At 46.8% G+C, this 19,122-nt stretch overlaps 1 protein-coding gene across 2 annotated transcripts in view; it reads left to right on the forward strand.

Moving 5' to 3' along the window:
- Positions 1-3,182: 3,182 nt before the first annotated feature.
- Positions 3,183-19,122, forward strand: part of LOC135911183 (uncharacterized) — a 53,438-nt gene continuing 37,498 nt past the window's right edge. Inside the window, exon 1 of one of the 2 annotated variants that reach the window (XM_065443370.1) lies at positions 3,183-3,791. In XM_065443370.1, coding sequence (XP_065299442.1) covers positions 3,417-3,791 — 375 coding nt within the window. In that variant the 5' untranslated portion in view covers positions 3,183-3,416. The remainder of the gene's footprint in view (positions 3,792-19,122) is intronic. The other variant, XM_065443371.1, reaches the window with a different exon arrangement.

The following is a 19,122-nucleotide window of genomic DNA, read 5'->3' on the forward strand; positions in this document are numbered from 1 at the left end:
ATGGTGTAGGAGGCTCCATAAAAAGCAAGTATGAAAGTTTGAAGAGGTTGTAGTGGCGCAGGTGAAGTTCATGTGCTTTTATAAACATGGCCTACCGGGAATTACTGCTCTTGCAATAGATTTTCACACACCAAACAAGAAGCATCTCAGCGCTACGGTGTATCGCACAAAGTGTGCGAGAGGAATATGTGCGCTCGCGATTAGATTTCTCATTGCTGGTGGCATCACGCTTGGTTTCCTGGAGTCATCAGATCAAATAGAGTTGCCTCATATAAAGCATTGAATAATTTTTTGCTACTTTGTAACCGATAGAGCAGTGAGATTCTGTGCGTTAGAACTGAATGTACTGAAGTTCTATGATGAGTGCACTGCATGATATGTTTTGGCTGTCTAATGTTTAGATCTAAAGAAGAAAATAGTGTTGTTTTGGGAAAATAATGCTTTCATAGGTACAGTCATGTGAAATATTAGCTCAGACAGAGTGGCATTGATGAAACTAGCCTCTAGACCACAGGGTTTTATTGAAACATCAAATGCTGGTTTAATAAACACTAGTAATCGGGAAGTGTCTAGCTCACATAGTTTTGGTGTGTCAGCCCCTCTGCTCAGTCTTGCTGTCCGATTCTACAACGAGCACTATGTTTCAGCTAATATGTATAGGTTATTTTCTATTTTTGTATGAGGTTTATTTAGCGTCTAACCACTGTTGGAAAGTTATCGGTTCGCTAAAGTCTCGTCTGCTTGTATTTCAAATATCCTGAATGTTACCAACTCAATAACGGAAACATGCAATGTAATCAGATTGGGCGCGACATACATTCTCGCATACATTCTGGCATACTAGGATACATTCTCGATCAGATTCTAGCGACCACAATCGCGTTGCAATGTGCAAACATTCAAGTCTAATAAACCGATCCCGTCCTCTCTATATTATGTACCAAAGTAGGATGTTTTTGCGAGCAATCATCGTTGGGCTTTGAGCGTTTTCTTTTTTGTTTCAGAGGAAGCTCGCCTAATAATAATTTGGATTCGAGACACCTTTTTGGAACTGCATTGATCTTCACATCACTACAACGTGACAGAAAAAGGTGTTGCATCTTCATTGTGTGAATAGTGGGAAATTGATCAGGACCTTTGTTGAGCAGCCGTTATCGCTTTTAACGAAATATATACCATTCACAACTGACGTAGTCATCTAAGAGGCTGTAAAAGCGAAGAACCCGAGCATGAGCAGGAGGTTTTAAGAACAAGAGAAACTTCAAAGCTTAGTAGTCACTTTCGGTTGATGGCAGGGAATAAAAAAGAAATCCTCATATAATTGGAGTCCTATCTGGGTCAGAGTGGCACTTACACTGTCTATTAGTTCTGTACTGGAATGGGAGATACGCCATGAGCTATTCTTGTGGAACCATAATTCCTGATTCAGCATATCGTACGTCTATGTCTTTAGTAGGGCATCGAGTGCGAAGCTCTTCAGACGCCATGCAAGCGGCTGGACTCTAAACCATTTTCGGAAATGACGGTCCTTGGACTATGACCGCACACGTCGATGGCAAAGAAGGCCACGAAGGCGTTATTGCAGTACCTTAACTGAGCGGGTCACGAGGGGGGAGGGGGGGGGGGTGTTGGTGACCAATTGTAGACTTAGTGCGATCCTTCCAATGTGAGCGAAAGTGGGCGCGCTCTATCTGCCCTCTTTCTTGCTTTTTATCCCAGTAGGCCTTCCCGCACTCTAGGATAGCAAACCGGTCGCGCATCTGTTTAACCTCTCAACAGGATACAGGATACAACAGGATACAGGATACAGGATACAACGGGATACAGGAAAGGACATGAAATGGAAGAGTAAAAGGCCAGGGGTAACTATGGACGTCCGCGGTTGGCTAGGCTACACATGGGGGGTGAAGAAATTTAGTGGCACTTTAGTGGTAAATGGGAGAGAAATACGGCAGCATCTCGTCGCGCTATGTTGAGGGTCAGAGTACATGATTGAAGCCACTTTCCCCAGATTACAAATATGTTCTTCACAAGCTCACTAGGCACTCCCACACATTCACACCTATATATATATATATATATATATATATATATATATATAGGTGTGAATGCGTGGGAGTGCCTAGTGCCTATATATATATATATATATATATATATATATATATATATATATATATATATATATGTATGTATATATGGTTGTGTTCGTGCATGTGTGGGTACATAAAGGCTCTCCTTAGCTGCCATCTCCTTTCCTGCGCCACGTGATGTTACACACTTCATACGCGGTGTTTTTTTTTGCACCTTGACACTCATTATGCTACCGTATTGTTAACAGACAAGGTAGATAAGGCACATTATCATAACAAAAATAATGAAGGGGCAGCGAGAGTGAACGAATGGCCAAGAACGATAATTTGACGACATCTAAACTAGCACGTAGACGATTTCAACTGCAGGTCTGCGCTTCGGAAAGGATCAACAACGGCCGACAGATCCATTAGATTACTCGCAAAAGTTGGTGAAAGGACTATCACACGGCCTAGGTAACACAGGCATGTAGACCAATTATTGCCGCGAAGTAATGTGTACAGCATTCTTTCGAAGGGTGCCGCGGCATTACGACCAAACAGCATAACTTTGAATTCGTAGAGGCTGTCGGGTGTTGCGAACGCACTTTTCTCACGGTCCATGCCAGCTACCGAAATTTGCCTATAGCGGCATCGAAGGTTCATCGTACAAAAGTACTTGGTTCTATGGAAGTCGACAAGGGATAGAAATTCTTCCACGTGAATAATAAGAAGCCAACAATCACTTACAGAAATGACAATATAGGGGACATTACTCGTGTTTAATAAAATAAATGAAATAAAGAAACCGTAAATCAATAGAAATCACTGTGGATGAAAAACCGGGCATCTCTGCTAACCCCCTTTTCTTCTCGTTTATATGTATATATATACATATATATATATATATATATATATATATATATATATATATATATATATATATATATATATATATATATATATATATATATATATATATATATATAACCGTGCGTAATATAACCGTGCGGCCAACAAATGCAGCGGCAATGAAAAATTCACCGACCACTACCACATTTCTAGATGCAAAAGGCAAGGAAACGGCCGGCCAGCCACTTGCACGAGCGCGCGTGCAAGTGGCTGGCCGGCCGTTTCCTTCGGGCTCCTGATTTTCACTTCGAAATCAAGGTATTTCGCATTCGGCTTTTCTAAATTTTAGCAGGGGTTAATTTCTAACGTGTAGGGACTTCATTCGGCACAAAACTAGGCGGGGAGGGGCTTTAATTTTGTTTTTACGAGCGTTTTCTTGTTCGGCCGGCCGCCGGGCCCAATATGGCTAGGGCTCATACCCCTTGAGCCCCGGCCATGCCCCACACGCGCAAGAGCAAACCCGCGTCGCCGTCCCGCTCGCCCCCGCGGCCCCCGGCCGCCGAGGGCTCGCCACCCTCGCGGGATTCCGAGTTTTCCGCGGACGGCGACGCGCTTGTTGCGCGTTTCAGTGCTCTCGTAGACCAGCTCGCTGTCACCGAGGAGGAGAGCCGGCCCCCGGCCGCCGAGGGCGAGGAGGACGATGCCCAGTCCTCCGCTTCGGGGGTCACGGCCGTGGCCGCGGCGCGACCGGCGGACCCTGCGAGCGGTGCCGCGAGGCGGTGCCAGGACGTCTACGACGAAGTGCTCGCCTTCTGCTCGGCACCTGGAAACAAGGTGTCCGTTGACGCTCGCCTCTTTGTCCTGCGCAAGGTAGCTGTATGCGTGTTCTGATTTCGCGACATATTGGCTCGAATTGCAAGCGGATTGATGTGTGTCTAAATTGCCTCACTGCTCAGAAGATCGTGAAAGGCACCGCGTGTACGACACGTGGGCACGAATCACAGCAATTGCTGCAGTCAGACCCCCGCGCATGCAGCGATTTGTTTCCATAACGACGCACGCTACTCTGACGCCATTTCATAGCAATCGTCAAAGCAACCTGCGTCTTGCGCAGCCCTGCACTTTTTCTTCCCACGCTTTCGTCATGCCGCCTACCTCCACTTTACCTCTCGCGGCCTATCCGTTATTGCCATCTTTCATCTCCCCCGTAGCACTCTTCGTACGCTTTCAGCTTTCGCTGTGTTGGTTCGCTGAATGACGAAGGACAACGCCTACGCTTGCCGCGGGATGGGGCGCATAAAACTTGCACTCTAAACATCGGGATTGCGCTCAACAACCATCTGCAAAAGTCTAGGTAAAACATCCACATGCGTTGACCCATCATCCAAAATATGACAAGTGGAAGCATGTCCCAAAATATATAGTGCATCCCAAGGAAAAGCTTTGAGAAATATTGAACAAACTGGTTTCTCTTTTTCGGGGCTTGTGTCAATGGTTTGCTTTGGCTTACCTTATTTTTATTATGCATCTTCTATAATTTGATTAGTCAACACGTGTGCACTTTTTTCCTTATATTAATTTAAATTTCTGAAGGGTTAGTATTGTGACACATTAACGTTACTGTTCGTTATCACCCCTGTAACGACATTGTGCACAGTTCTACAATGATGTAGGCTGATGTGGTTATTTCGCCCACTTCGTTTGTTTCATGAACCATAGTTTCATAAAGAAGTTTTACCAGATGTTTCTTATACGCTTGTGTTCAAATATGATGTCCTTAGTACGCGTTGCTGGAAGTCAGCACCAGTCCCGAATTTTGTCTTGCTGCCGATCATTTATGCAACGGTTTATCTCCCTTCGTCATGAACTCGGTCTTTCAAGAATTTGCTTTCGAATAAAGCCCGCACGTGTCACCGCAATCACCTTATATGATGTACGCCCAGCTGACGTTTCACGTCTCTCTGCTTTAGAAACTACCAGCGCTGACGAACAAGGAGTTCTGTCACAGCATTTCGCCAGCGTTCGTGCACGCATTGTTTATCACAAGCTATTATTTTGCTAATAGCCTGATGGTGAACGAGCAAACCAATCCTTCGTGTTTGTACAAGAGGACTAAAAACTGAATAACAAAGGAAAGTGCATGCTTAATCCCTCATCGTCACTACCTGCGCCCCGTTCTACGTAAGTTTCATTGTCTGTAAGGCGAGCTTGAATATGACAGAGTTGTTTATTCGCTAAGTCGAAGAGAGTCCGGATTCATTGAACCCGAGAATTCGAGGGAACCCCATCGAGCCTAGTGATGTCCATTATTTCCTCTAGCGAAACTTTCTTTGCCTTCGATGCCTTGCTGTCATCTGGGTCGGTCGGTCAATAAATCGCCATTGGGTTCTCGACGAGTAGATTCCTCCTCACTCTCGAAAAGAAGGAGCGCATCCGGAGACCGGTACCGCACGTCGGCATGTAATACGCCAGAATTTACTTCTCTGTCCTGATTTATGTCGTCAAACTTACGAACAGGCAATTCGTAGTCTATTAAGAGATGGTTATGTACAAAACAATTGTATTTAATATTTTGAATAGATTTTCTAATATACGGCTGTTTATTGTTATTTTATACTCTGCCTTTCATCTTGTCGGTCGGTCCTTGCACAGCCAAACCAAGTACAAGAAGGTCAGAGGCATTTTATGTACGCATGTAATCGTATTTACCTTACGTCAGTTAGTGCAGATGTCGTCTGTGCATATCCTTGTTACATTATCATCAAATATTTCTATTTGCATAAATTCTGGAATTTAATTCTCAAAACGTTTCTCGGTAACAGAGTCACAAAATCGGTTACACCTTCGGAGGGACCAAAAATAAAGATGTGAAGTGAGAGCATAGGATGATGCAATTATTGTTACTATCATGTTGCTAAAATTTCGAAACTTTTTCTAGAGAACTTCTCTCCCCGCAAACTTTTTACGCCTTCTCTAAATAAAGCTTATAAAACCCTTGCTATGAAAACGGAAAGCAACTCATTTCCAATATTTTCGTCTCATTCGACAGTTCAATTTACAAAAAGGAAACGATGATATTAATGAAAGTTGAAGCATGACGCAATCATTCCGCAGTCAGTTGGCATTGCATGCATTACACAAAATTTATAACTCTTGAATCTTCCAATGCTGACTCATTCCTCTCTTTCTTCATTGCTCATTAGTTTCTAAACTGAGTATGGTGTTAGTGATAGCTCCAGTAGAGCTTGCTCAGTTGCTATGCGGAGAGGAGAATGCTTCTCGGGATGTCTAAAACCATTCGGTCAGTTTCTATTCATAAGAAGTCAACGTTCTTTTCTTTCACCACATCTTTTGCTACCCAAAGCAGCTTCATTACCTGAGTTGTCAAGTTTTCATTCAAGAACAATTTCTGTCGCTTCAAAGAACTCTTTCTTTTGTACCAGTGAGCCCTGGCTTCCCGTCTTCGGAAAGGCACAAAGAGCAGGGAACGAACGTTTGGCCTCCTTTTAGCATATTAAATGCTTTAGTGTCGTGTTGACTAAGCTCAGGAAATTTATGTTTTCAACCTATCAGCCTTCGAAAGTTTTTCTGTGTGCTGTTCAGAGGCTGAGACGTAGCAAGGGAGCAATGGAGCCCAATCTGGCGTATCAGTGGGCGACATCCTTCTCCGGGTGAAAGACCCCTGGTTGATTTTCCACCGAGCCCTGTGTAGTCTCATACTGACATATTAGTTATAGAGAGTTCATCGGTGAATGTGCTACGAAGCAAAGTGTTACGCGAAAGCAGCGCGTGTTCCTCTACAGCGCATATCGGTTTCAAAGACGTGTTATGCGCGATGTAAAGACCACCACATGTGTGGCACAATTATTTGATTCGCAAGCACATATGCATCCGTAAGCGAATAGTAAAAAGCTTTTATTTCACGACGGCGTTATCCACGCTACACTGGGAAAGAAACAATCTGGACGGTATACAAGGTTAGAACAGAATACTATATATATTATTATATTGCCACTTCATCAGATTCAAATCGTAAATAATCCAACTTACATTCAAGGCTGTTCTATCTTGGTGCAAGGCATAGTGTTTATGTTTCGCGGTTTTATTCAATAATTGGTTAATCTTTATTTCGCGATATTGAGTCATATAATTGCGAATGCTTTCTTATCCATTTTGGTCCAGATATGAATCATGCCGGGAAATTGTCCTAAATATAATTCGCGTGGCGATGATGCTTTGATAATAGATTACCAGGAGCCCTGCATAATCGACAGTTCTGGGGTTAGTGTATTTTCATTTTGAAATCACGTTAAGAATTTGCGCTATTATGGTGTCGACAATATTGCCGTTATTAAAAAACGGCAACTGCGCAAGCACATGGCTTGTATGAACCCCGATATTGTTCATCTCAAGAGCAAAATTGCTAGTGTTAAACGAAAATAAGCATCATGTGTAGTAATAGCCAAAGTACAAAGTAGCCTTGTGCGCGCAGCACATCGGTCAAAGCACATTACTTTAGAGTAACGCTATGAATCTACGCCAGAACATCCCCGAATAAGTTCTGGGACTACCCCACCGAAAACGGAAGGTAAGTTTAGGTTGTTATAGCTGACGGCACCATAATCACAGATGAAATAGATATAGCGTAGGGCTTGCGATGGGATATTTATAAATTTTCATAGAGTTGTCTCTATAATACATACACTTAAACACCTTTTGGTTTTTATAAGAGACTGAATGCTTTTGTAAGGGAATGCGCAAGGTATCTTGCACTGTTTTCAGTATATATAGTTCGTGCTTCGCTTTACTAAAGCCTATGCATTCCGCATAGGCATGGCCGACAGCCCAACCTGTGACCACTGCCGCCATGAAGAATCAATTGGCCATCTTTTGTGTGCCTGCCCGCAGTAAACCACACAGAGGGCATGCCTTCGCCACGAACTTGACCAACTGGACGACCAACCGCTATCCGAAAAAAGAATTCTACAAAATGGAAAGGATCTACCGTCAAAGAAGGCCGTGCAAGCGCTATTGCGCTTTTTATGATCTACCGGCCTGTGTGAACGACTTTAACTGGAGCGCCTTTTTTGTGTGTGCCTCCATGTGTGCGTGTTTTTTCCCCTTTTTTAGCGTTTTCCTCTCTGTCATCTTTCTAGCCCCTATCCCCCTTCCCCAGTGTAGGGTAGCAATCCGGAGCATCATATCTCGTTAACCTCCCTTCCTTTCCTCTTCATTCTCTCTTCTCTCGTGCTTCGCTTGTATCTAGAAATTCTCCTTTCACGTGAAAGACCGCACAAGTCGAGACAGTCTTCAATAAGAACAATGGGATGTCATTGGGAAAAAAGATACCAATTTATCTCACATTTTAATTTAATAAACAGACTAAACGCATATATTTCAAAATGCAATACTGAATTCCTTGAGGAGAGATTGATTTGAACAAACTTGCTGCATTCGGTTGAAGCAAAAGAAGCTGACCTGTGCGGATGTGGAATTTTTGGCTCCCGCTTCTTTACACGTTTTCGGATGGATTTTTTGTGATTCTTACCAACGAAATGTGCGCTGTTCGTCGTTGTTTCTTCTAAGGAACACGCCGAGGTCCGATTTTTCTTCCGGTCAGTGAACTCTTTTCAATTTCCGAGACTTTTTAGTTCTCACCACGTTGCGGCTCAGCTAGCCCTACCCGACTAGGCCTATCATCGGGGACGAGGAGCGAGCAGGCCCAGGCCTCGCTCGTAGAGTGTGCGGCAGCATGCCCTAGAGACACCGTCACGGAGGGAGAGGACATCTCCCAAGAAGAAGCGAATCACCCAGGCTTCACGACGGCTATGGGCATAAACAAGAAGGACAAACCGGGACGGACTGTTCCGGAACGAGGCAACGAGGGACGAGCAGATACGAAGGGCGGCCGCCGCACAGCTCGCGCGCAGAGCGCGGTCAAGCGCCTCGCCGCCGTATCGAGGCTTCCCCGGCTACCGTGGGACAACATTCGCATTTCATTTCATTTCATTTTTATTTCCTTAAAGACCCCCTGCAGGGGGTTTTACATAAGGGGTGGGTTTAACGTGAGAAAGTAAAACATTCTTTTTTTTTTCATGATGACAAGTGGGATGTAACTTTTTTTTAATCATAGTGAGGCCGAGAGATGGCCTCGACGGGAAAAAAGTGAGTCAAACTCGTCTGGCGCAAGCGTTAGCAATGGCGGCCTCGTTCTCGCCGAACTAGACCGAGGAAGTCATCGTTTGTCCGAACGCAACCGAGAACATTCTCGTCGTGTCCAGGCCGACCGAGAAGAACGCGCACGCATACACCGGAGTTCACAAGATTCACCAAAGTGAAGGCGCATACAATGTGGCCGCATACATTGCGGCGCCGGAGAACACGTGCAAAGGGGTCATCAGAGGAGTGGATCCCGAAATCAACGAGGCCCAGCTTCAGGCCATGATCGTGAACCAAAGAAATCCCAAGGCCTTGGATGCCAAGCGGATCAAAACCACCTCGACGGTGGTAGTGCTCTTCGACGGCATGAAAGTGCCGAACTATGTCATGTGTGGCGTAAGCCTAATACGCTGCACCCTATACAGGCGGCAAAACGACGTGTGCTACGGGTTGCGGTGACTTGGGCCACAGAGTCGACGTGTGTCCAGATCCTGACAAGAAGAGGTGCCGCGGCTGCAGAGTCAACGACCCGGCTGAAGACCACCAGTGCTCGCCCAACTGCGCCCTCTGCGGTGGCCAACACCCGCAGGCGGACAAGTGCAAGAAACGATATACGAAATTCCTTACGTCGTGTGGCGTAGGAGGCGCCGACGCAGAAATGCGAAGAAATTGCGGCTGCAAAGCCAACCGCAACCGATGGAGGGTATATCACGCGATTCCAGCGTGGCAAGCGCCCCCAGACGGGAACGTTCGACAACGCCGACACAACGACAGCGCAGCCGATCGAGAGGCCGTTCCCGCTCCAGGGGGCATTCCCGCTCCCAAGTTAGTAGGGTGCCTCGATGCCAGGGCCGCCGTTCACGGTGGAGACAACCTCAACGGCACCGCCATTATGAAGCACACGGGATCGGCTGCGCTAGCGTTCGTAACGGCGCCGTTCATGCTCTCGGCGCGCTTCGAGTGCTTTGATTTGAACAATCTTTTTATCAATATTGCACTGTGCAAGTTTTTACTCATAATAGCCATTTTAACATCCGACGGTCGAAGACGTAATTGTACGAATTAATTTTAGAGCCCCGAGTGGTCGAGGTTGAACAATTAGTGTGCCGTCAGTTGGCTATCATTTTAAAGATCCGTTGCCCAGCAGGTGCTACCGCTCCGTATGAGTGGAAGAATTTTGTCTTTTCTACGTGGTTTTCGGTTTTTTTAGTTCCTGCGCTTTGATAACAGCCGCGCGTCATCAGCCGCTCGCGCGCGGCGGTTGGTTTCGCTTCTGTCGTGCGAGCTGTTTCCGTTTGTTTTGCTCGCAAAGACAACCTGTCTGCTTTTTAATCTTTCAAAGTGTAACTGCGAGTTCCTGGCCTGTTTATTGCCCACTGGGGTGCAATCACATCTGTTTACAGGCTGGCGCTGGTACATGCAAAGGATGCCGCGTATACCAATGTTGCCACTTTCGCCTGCGTTTTCTTTCACGAGGCCCATGAAAACTAATTGCACCTCATTGGCGGTAGGATAAAGCACTACTGCAAGTTTTCCACTCGTTTCATTTTTCTGACAGGCGCACAACCACCGAGCGTTCTTGCATGCGCTCATACGCAGGCTTCGCTTGCGCTCTGGACATGCACACTGGTTGTTCTGCTACGATTCCTCCGTTTGTGAAGCGCATTTCCGCATATATTTTTCATTGTATTTATTTTATTCAGGCCCATCTGTACTCATATATAAACCATGCTTGTACACCTACACAAAAAAGGGTGAATTTGAGGTCATGAAATAATTCCAGTAATTCTTTTCTGACAATTTTAAATCCGAAATAAAAGTAACAGACTGAAAATTTATGCTTTGTGAAAAGGAATCGACCAGAAAAGGTTTAGTAAAAAGCTGTAGTTTTGACGATGCCTGTGCATGTAATTCCTAATTTGCCTGCAAAATTGGGTGGTGATGGGCTAGGATGTTGAAAATAACTGCTCCCTAAAGGTTGAGCTTCTAGTGCTGCAGAACAATATGTAACCTAGTTTGTCAACCTCACCCCTTACAGAGAGCAAAGGCAACAAAACAAAACAAAAAGACAGTGCAAATTATTTATTTAATGTCAAGTGCAGTCGACTATGAGAAAACACAAAATACAATACAAGTAAGCAAGACAGAGGAACAGATAAGTGGGGTATGCAAAGGCGGGTTTAACCTTAAAAAGAAAGCTTAAAAGCAAAGCATGGAAAAAGATGCAAATCTCCAAATAAGCGAGCAAGACATAGGGGCAAACAGTTGCTACGTGCACTGTGGTGTTACCTTTGCAACAAACATGAAAACAAAGCATGAAGAAAGATGCAAACTACAAAATAAGCCAGCAAGTCAGTGGTAAAAAAGCACCTATTTACGGATTGGTGTAAAATTTAAAGCAAGGTACTCTACGGCAAGTTCACGCTAGCCACAGTCTTGCTGCCCTAACCGTCGTCTGAATCATTAGGCTCGTTCAGCCAGCGGAGGTAGATACGCAGTCGCATGACAACAAAACGGCACATCAGTTTTCTCATAACGCTTGGGTGGTCAGCGCATTCACTAGGTGGCAGAGAAACTGATCGCTCAATAAGGCTCGTCAATGTATTGATTGGGTGATCCAAATGACAAATATCATTTTCCTGTGAAAATATAAAACAGGTGTGCGACGTTACGATTTTTTGGTAGTGTTAAATATTCCGCGAATAAAAAACACCCTCGTCCAACTCTATAATCAGGGCACTACTCGCGTAGAAAAGCTAAGTTCAAAACGAAAAACACGCTCGCGCTCGTACGTATGCGCGTACCTATACGCTGCCTATGCAGCAGCGGCGTACACGAGTTTGCTTTAATTGCAAAAGACGGATCGATAAGACTTAACTATTTTGCAACTCACCTCGAAGATATACGAGCTGTCAGTTGCGTTCCACTGATCCCACTTTACTTGAGCTTCCCATTTCTTTCTTCGCTCCGAGTCCCGGGGGAAGCGAAAACAACGCAGGCCTTTACGTGTTGACCCGGAGCACATTGGCACACAACAGCCCGTCATGATGGCTCAGTGGACTTGACAAGCTTGTCAGTCATACAGTCGAACACTGTCAAAAAAGTTGAACCACCAGGGAGTGCCTCGAACAACGCAAGCTCAGCTGTTAGCACCGATCAACTGCGACTACTCTGACCGCCCGCCGTGATTCAATATGGCGTCGCAGCGAGAAAGAGGCGTCGTGGTGGTGGTCAAAGGATGGCACTACCCTGAACGGCGGCGCTGGCATCGAGGCACCCTACAAGTGAGTATTCAAGAGGCGCCGACCTGGGCGGACCCGGCCAAGCTAAAGCCGCAGCCGAAGTCACAATCAAAAGTGACGCAATTAGCAATACCAAAGCGTAACAAGGAAGACCCTGGAATAGCTCAGCTAGCGGAAGAAACCGCGCGCCTCAAAGCGGAGATTCAGCAAATGAGGGTGGATTTCGAATCGCTTCGGAAACAAAGTTCCACTCCTCAGCTAGTCGAACAACACCAGTAGCAGGTGTCGCAAAGTACACCGATCCCGCAGGGGGAGCAGTGGGTACGCTTGGTCAAACGTAGGGCCGCTCCCCTTACCGAGGAGGGAAACCTGGCGGAACACGAGTCCAGTAGCATCGTATTGGGAATTAAGCAGTCGATTAGCTCTTTCCAGCTAATGGTCCAGCAACTAGCAGAAAGAATAGTAGCGCTCGCGGCAAGAGTGACGCGCATCGAAGTACACATGGCGCCTGCAGCTGCTAAACAAATCTAAGGTATCAATCATGGCTAACAACTCAACTAAAGAGCTGGTCGTGTGGCAGTGAAATTGCGCTAACATCAAAAAGCGCAAGGTTCTGCTGCTACAGTTCATTGTCTCACAGGTGGACGAACCGCACGTCATAATCTTACAAGAAAGTTTGGGTAGCGAGGCGACCTTGCCCGGCTACCGGGTCGCCTCGTTGAAATTCGAACAGGGCAAGCGCGGAGTGGCGACGCTCGTCACGAACAAATGCTCTTTCCAGGAACAAGATTTGGAATTAGGCAACGCGAATGCGGAGGTAACCGCGATAGAAATCACACCGAACAGTTGGCTGAAAAACAGCGTATTCGTAGTGAACATGTACAGCCCGCCGTCTGACCACAGAGAGTCGTTCACGTCGATAATAGCGAAGGCGGCCTCAATGCCCAGGGGGCCCTGCTAATGGTTGCAGGAGATTTTAACGCACCCCACGGAGCCCGGGGTTACGCAAGGCTAATGCCTAAGGAAGAACGGCTATTGGAGGCAGTCACTATGTGCTCGCTAGAGCTGGTGACGGACCCCCGCTATCCTACTCGACTAGGCACGTCGGTGGCGCGGGACACGACGCCCGATGTGACCTTCGTCAAGAGCGTGCGAGGGGCCGAGGGGCGCAACATGCACGAGAAGCTCGGCAGCGAACAATACATACTGGCGGTGATGATCCCCATCAAAGCGGCAACACTGAAATAATTTATGGTCACCGACTGGGACGCCTTCTGCAAAGTAATGAAGGAAGAAAAAAGCGAATGTGCCAACCTAGACAGCTTTTTAGAAGGCTCAAAGAGGACGTTAGTACCGCGATGAGGGTTGCCCAAACTGAACTAAACGTGGAAAGGACGGACGCGATATTGACACACCTATTAGACGCAAAGAATTCCATCACGGCCAGGTGGAAAACGCAAAGATTAAATCGCAGACTGCGAAAGAAAGTAGCGGAACTAAACCGGGAAATCGAAGCGCACTCGATTGAGCTTTCCAATCAACAGTGGAACGAGCTGTACGCGTCGGTAAACGGACAAATGACAATGGAATGAGAATGAGAACCTCCTAAAGAAACTGTCAGACGACCAGCCATCCAAAGGCTATCAGAGATTGGCAATAGATAGGATTTTAAACAAGCAAAAGGAGCAGGGCAAAACGGGGAGCGAGTTCCTAAAGGAGCTGGCGGAGACGTATCTGCCTCTGGGCCCGGCAGGCGATGGCGACTATCCACAATACGCCGGCACAGATGTCGAAGAACTTGACGCGCCCTTCAAGGAATCGCAAATTGGAGATGCCTTACAAAGGCTGAACGGACGCTCCGCAACGGGCCCTCATGGGGTCTCGAACAAACAGTTGAGAAACCTAGACCGATAGTCGGTCGAGAAGCTCGCCTAAGAAATCAAGAGAGCGTGGGAAACGGGCCGAGCACCATACGTCTGCAAAGAGGCCTCGGTCATACTAATACGGAAACCCAGTAAACCAATTGCGGTGGAGAACATGCGGCCAATATCGCTAACCTCGTGGGTAGGCAACACGGTGGAACATGCCATACATAACCGAGTATCACGGTACGTAGAGAAAGAAGGCCTCTTCCCACATAACATGGTGGGCTTCAGACCGGGCCTCTCCACGCAGGCCGTAATGTTACAGCTCAAAAAGCATATAATCGGCGGCATGACCAGAGACACCAGGGGCATACTGTCCCTGGACCTAACGGAAGCGTTCGACACGGTCCAACACAGATTTCTAATGGAAACGATCTCGGTGATGGGGCTCGGCCGGAAATACCACTCTTACGTGGGCTCCTTCTTTGAACACAGGAATGTCACGATCAACAAAAGACCACGTCTGATTGGTACACGCTGGGTGCGAGGCGCACCCCACAAGAGGCGGTGCTCTCCCCACTATTATTCAATCTAGCAATGAAAGGGCTCTCAGACCGGCTGACGAGAGTCACCAACGTCAATCACGCCTGTACGCAGATGACATTATGGCGTGGTGCCCGGGAGGGTCCCACGTAGAGGTCGAGCGGGCTCTTCAAGAGGCGCTGGACACAACGGAAACGGGACTCCGTCTGTCACCCAGCAAATCGGAACTGTTGCTGTAAAGGCCCTCGAAACAAGGCAGGAGGAATTTGACGCCGATCTATCAAATACCAGTAAAATTACACACAAGTGCAGGCCAGCCGATCCCCAGAGTGGACACTATAAGAATCCTGGGGCTGCTAATTGAGGCTAAAGGCGGTAACACGCAAACGGTCATGAGACTCACGTCCAAATCGGAGAACGTGCTCCGGCTGATCCTCAGGATGACGAACCGCAGGGGAGGGCTCAGCGAGAGCAATCTCATCAGACTTTACCACGCCTTCCTCATGAGTCACGCAAATTACGTAGCCTCGGCGGTCAAATGGACCAAAAGATACCAAAATGGACCAAAAGATAGACACACTGATGCGCAAGAGCACCAAGAGGGTGCTAGGTCTTCCGATCACTACAAGCACGGAGCGGCTCGATCGGTTAGGTGTCCACAATTAGCTAGCAGACATCATCGAAGCACAGACCAAGCCAAACGTCGTGCAGCTGTCGACCACCGGGGCCGGCCGACGCATCCTAGAAGCACGGATAAATGCAGAGGAAGAGTGCAACGCACGCAAGGTCGCGCTCAGCGTGGCGGTCAGGGGCACTTTCAAGGTAGAACCACTTCCGAGAAACGTCCGCCCACTGTTCAACGAGGGGCGCCGAAAGGTGAGGGCCCGAGGACGGCTGAAATCGACCGCCAACTGCTCGGGACTGGCGGCATTCGTAGACGTGGCCCTGTACGGGCGCAGCGACCGGTAGGCAGCCGTCTCGATACGCTGGGATGGTACGATCATTAACGCAGCATCGTTCAAGGGGGTAACGTGCGAGGTGGCTGAACAGGTGGCAACAGCCATGGCAAGGAGGGACCCCGAACGTCCTTACGTATATAGAGATTCGCGATTGGCGGCCAGAGCATTCGCCTCAGGCTTGATATCGCGAGAAGCGGCGGTCGTCCTTGGCAGCGAGAGAGCCGCGGGTCAGCACATCCTCAAATTGTTTCCAGCCCACATAAGGGCCGACGTGCACCCCAACATACCCAACGCCAACGAGCTGGCGAACGGATGCGCGTGAGGACACACTCACCGCGGCGATCATGGCGAGCGAAGTGGCGGGGAGGGAGAGGAGCACTGACACCCGCTGCTCACCTTCAACGAAATAACAACGCACTATCTATCAGCAGTCAAGGAGGACCTTCCCGCTCCCCCACGCTAAACTCACTAGACCACAGTCACCTATATTCAGAATGCTTCAAACAAGGTCGTTTCCCTCGAGAGGCAAACTGAGCGTTTATTCACCGGACGTAGAGCCCCAATGTCCGGATTGCAGCGAATCGTACTGCTCGCTATCGCACATGCTCTGGCAATGCTCCACGTTAAGCGGCACCTTGTTAAGTAAAGAAGCAGACCTGGTGGACACCCTGCGAAGCGACGACCACCAGTCAGCTCCGGGCCGTCCAGAGGGCTCACAAAAGGGCGAAGGCTCACGGGCTTGCCGTCCCAACGTGGATGCGGTCCGCGACCCCTGCCGACCACTAAACCAAGAGTGGGTGGGACAAGGGTTCCTCAGGACTCAGTAAAGTTATTTCCTCCTCCTTGCTGCATTCGCATCAGAAAGGAATTTTCTACAGGTACTAAGTTTATTTCGCTTATTCATTTGCGTTGGTTTGATTATTTAATTCGTCTAATAATTGTCGCTTTCATTTTTACGTTTCTAAATTTAGCAGATCATTTGATAAGTGGCCCCCCAATAAACGTAATAATAAACCAAAGAAAGCTCTGTCTTTATGTGCTGCTTCATTCTTTGATTACAACACACCTGAATTATCCTGAACAATTTATGATTCTTTTCGAGGGGGGGGGGCAGCACTGGTACGGTCGTCTGATAAATCCTGGTTTTCTGATGGGCCTTTCTTTTTTGGTTATATGTTACACAGAAGTTGACTTGAATATTCCAAGATTTATTCTTTCTGGTGCAAGGTATTTGAGTTTGTTTACGCGAGGAATTGAAGACGTCCCTTAAGTGCCATCCGCATAGTCAATTTGTGATACTACTTAGGAGGCCCATTTTAAAGCAGGGGCTCTAAATGCCACCGCAGCTAAATAGCTAGTTTTTGTTAACAAAGTAGTATTATAAACGCACGTATTTTTGGAACTCGGTATATATATATATATATATATATAGTCTCGGGCTTTCGGCCCTCTCTGTAGCGCGCACGGGGGAAGCCTTTGAAACGCGCGCCACAACGGCACTCGTCGCATGGAGCATGCGCACCGATACCGTATCGCGAGAGCTCGCGTGGGGACTGCCGAGAAGGGAGCTGCCCGATAAGACGGCAGCGAATACGGCACTCGGGGCTTTTTTTCCGGGGCGCGGGCCTGGGGAGGCACCGGTGGGGCGTGGCCCGTCTAGGTTTCTTTCCGAGCGTGCTGCAGAGCAGGGGGAAAAGTGTTTTGTGTCCGCGGAAACAGTGCTTTTGTTGTTCGCTTTTGGAACTGTGTCTGCGCGCCTGGTTCGTTGCTTGCTTGCTTTCTGCGCTTTACGCATTCCGTTATCGACCAAAAGAGTGTGTTGGTTGATGGTTTGTAACGGCCGTTCTTTCGTCGCTCTCTCTGGCTTGTATATTTTGTTGCCTCGCTGTTTTGCTGCTTGCTTGTTTGCTTTTGCTGCTTGCTTCTTTGCCTTGTTCTTTTCTGCTATTGGCCACGAGGCTGCGGTAATTGTTTGAGTGTTACAGTCTATCGTAAATTAAAGCGGTTTTGGTTCCTTGCGCCTTTGGTCCTTTGTCATGCGGGTCGCGGCTCGCGGACCCCCTGAGCAAAGGCGAGGGGGGTCCGCCAAGGACAACATAGGGGAAAATATATATATATATATATATATATATATATATACAGACATTCCGGAATGTATAGGTATACGTTCCGGCGATATCAGGTATGACAGTACAGGTATGAGCGCTGTCTAGTGCTCGATGTCGAAGTACGCCATCAGCCTATATACACGAGCGACCAGTCTCAGAAAATGTTTTGTTAATAAATTGTTCTGTCAACCAGTTCATGAGTGCAGTAGACACGTTTGGAGGAATTTTGAAGAGGACGTGGAAATAGGTTAATGGAAATGTCAAGTTTGAAGTGTAATCAAGAGCAAAGTAATCTTGCCATAATTTTTCAGGAAAACACTGTGTATCATATTTATTTTTTTAGTCTAGTAGATTGAGCGCGCGGTGTCTGAGAGCGGATATATAAACCAGTGGTAAGAACGGTTATCATCCAGGACCCTCATCACCTCCGTCGCCTCTCCTTTGTTTGCATCCATTCCATAGTTGAGAGCCCGACTGTAGTTAGAGGCTTAAAGCATTTGAAGCCTCTGGCGAAAAAAAGCGCAAATAATGCTAGATATTATCTTAGTACTACCTGGCTAACGGAAACCTTGTATTTTAGAGAATGACTTTAGTTAAGCTCTTGGAACCTATCTACGTGGTAACGTGGAATTGCAATTATATCACCTGAGGTATAAACACTGCTGCCTTATAAAGTATGCTGCCTTATCTTTGTCACAGCGTCGTCACATTGTAAGCATATGATGGTTGTACTCAATTGTGTTTCTTAACGAAATATCTAGAACTCTCTGCGAATGGTGCATAATCGTTGTTCCAAATGCACAAATACTAACAAGCTTATTCATTTGGAACGTCGAAATAGAGTTCGCTTGTGTATTTTATGACCTAAATAACAATGCCGACGCTGAGGAGTAGATGAAGGTAGTGGTAAGACATAAGTCTATTACAGTCGCAGGCACACTATATAAATAAATAAATAAATAATAATAATAATCTTTGGGGTTTTACGTGCCAAAACCACTTTCTGATTATGAGGCACGCCGTAGTGGAGGACTCCGGAAATTTTGACCACCTGGGGTTCTTTAACGTCCACCTAAATCTAAGTACACGGGTGTTTTCGCATTTCGCCCCCATCGAAATGCGGCCGCCGTGGCCGGGATTCGATCCTGCGACCTCGTGCTCAGCAGCCCAACACCATAGCCACTGAGCAACCACGGCGGGTAATAAATAAATAGGTAAATAATGTATATATATATTTATATATATATATATATATATATATATATATATATATATATATATATATATATATATATATATATATATATATATATATATATATATAT

The sequence above is a fragment of the Dermacentor albipictus genome, chromosome 5 (genome assembly GCF_038994185.2).
Source record: "Dermacentor albipictus isolate Rhodes 1998 colony chromosome 5, USDA_Dalb.pri_finalv2, whole genome shotgun sequence".
NCBI classification, from domain to species: Eukaryota; Metazoa; Arthropoda; class Arachnida; order Ixodida; family Ixodidae; genus Dermacentor; species Dermacentor albipictus.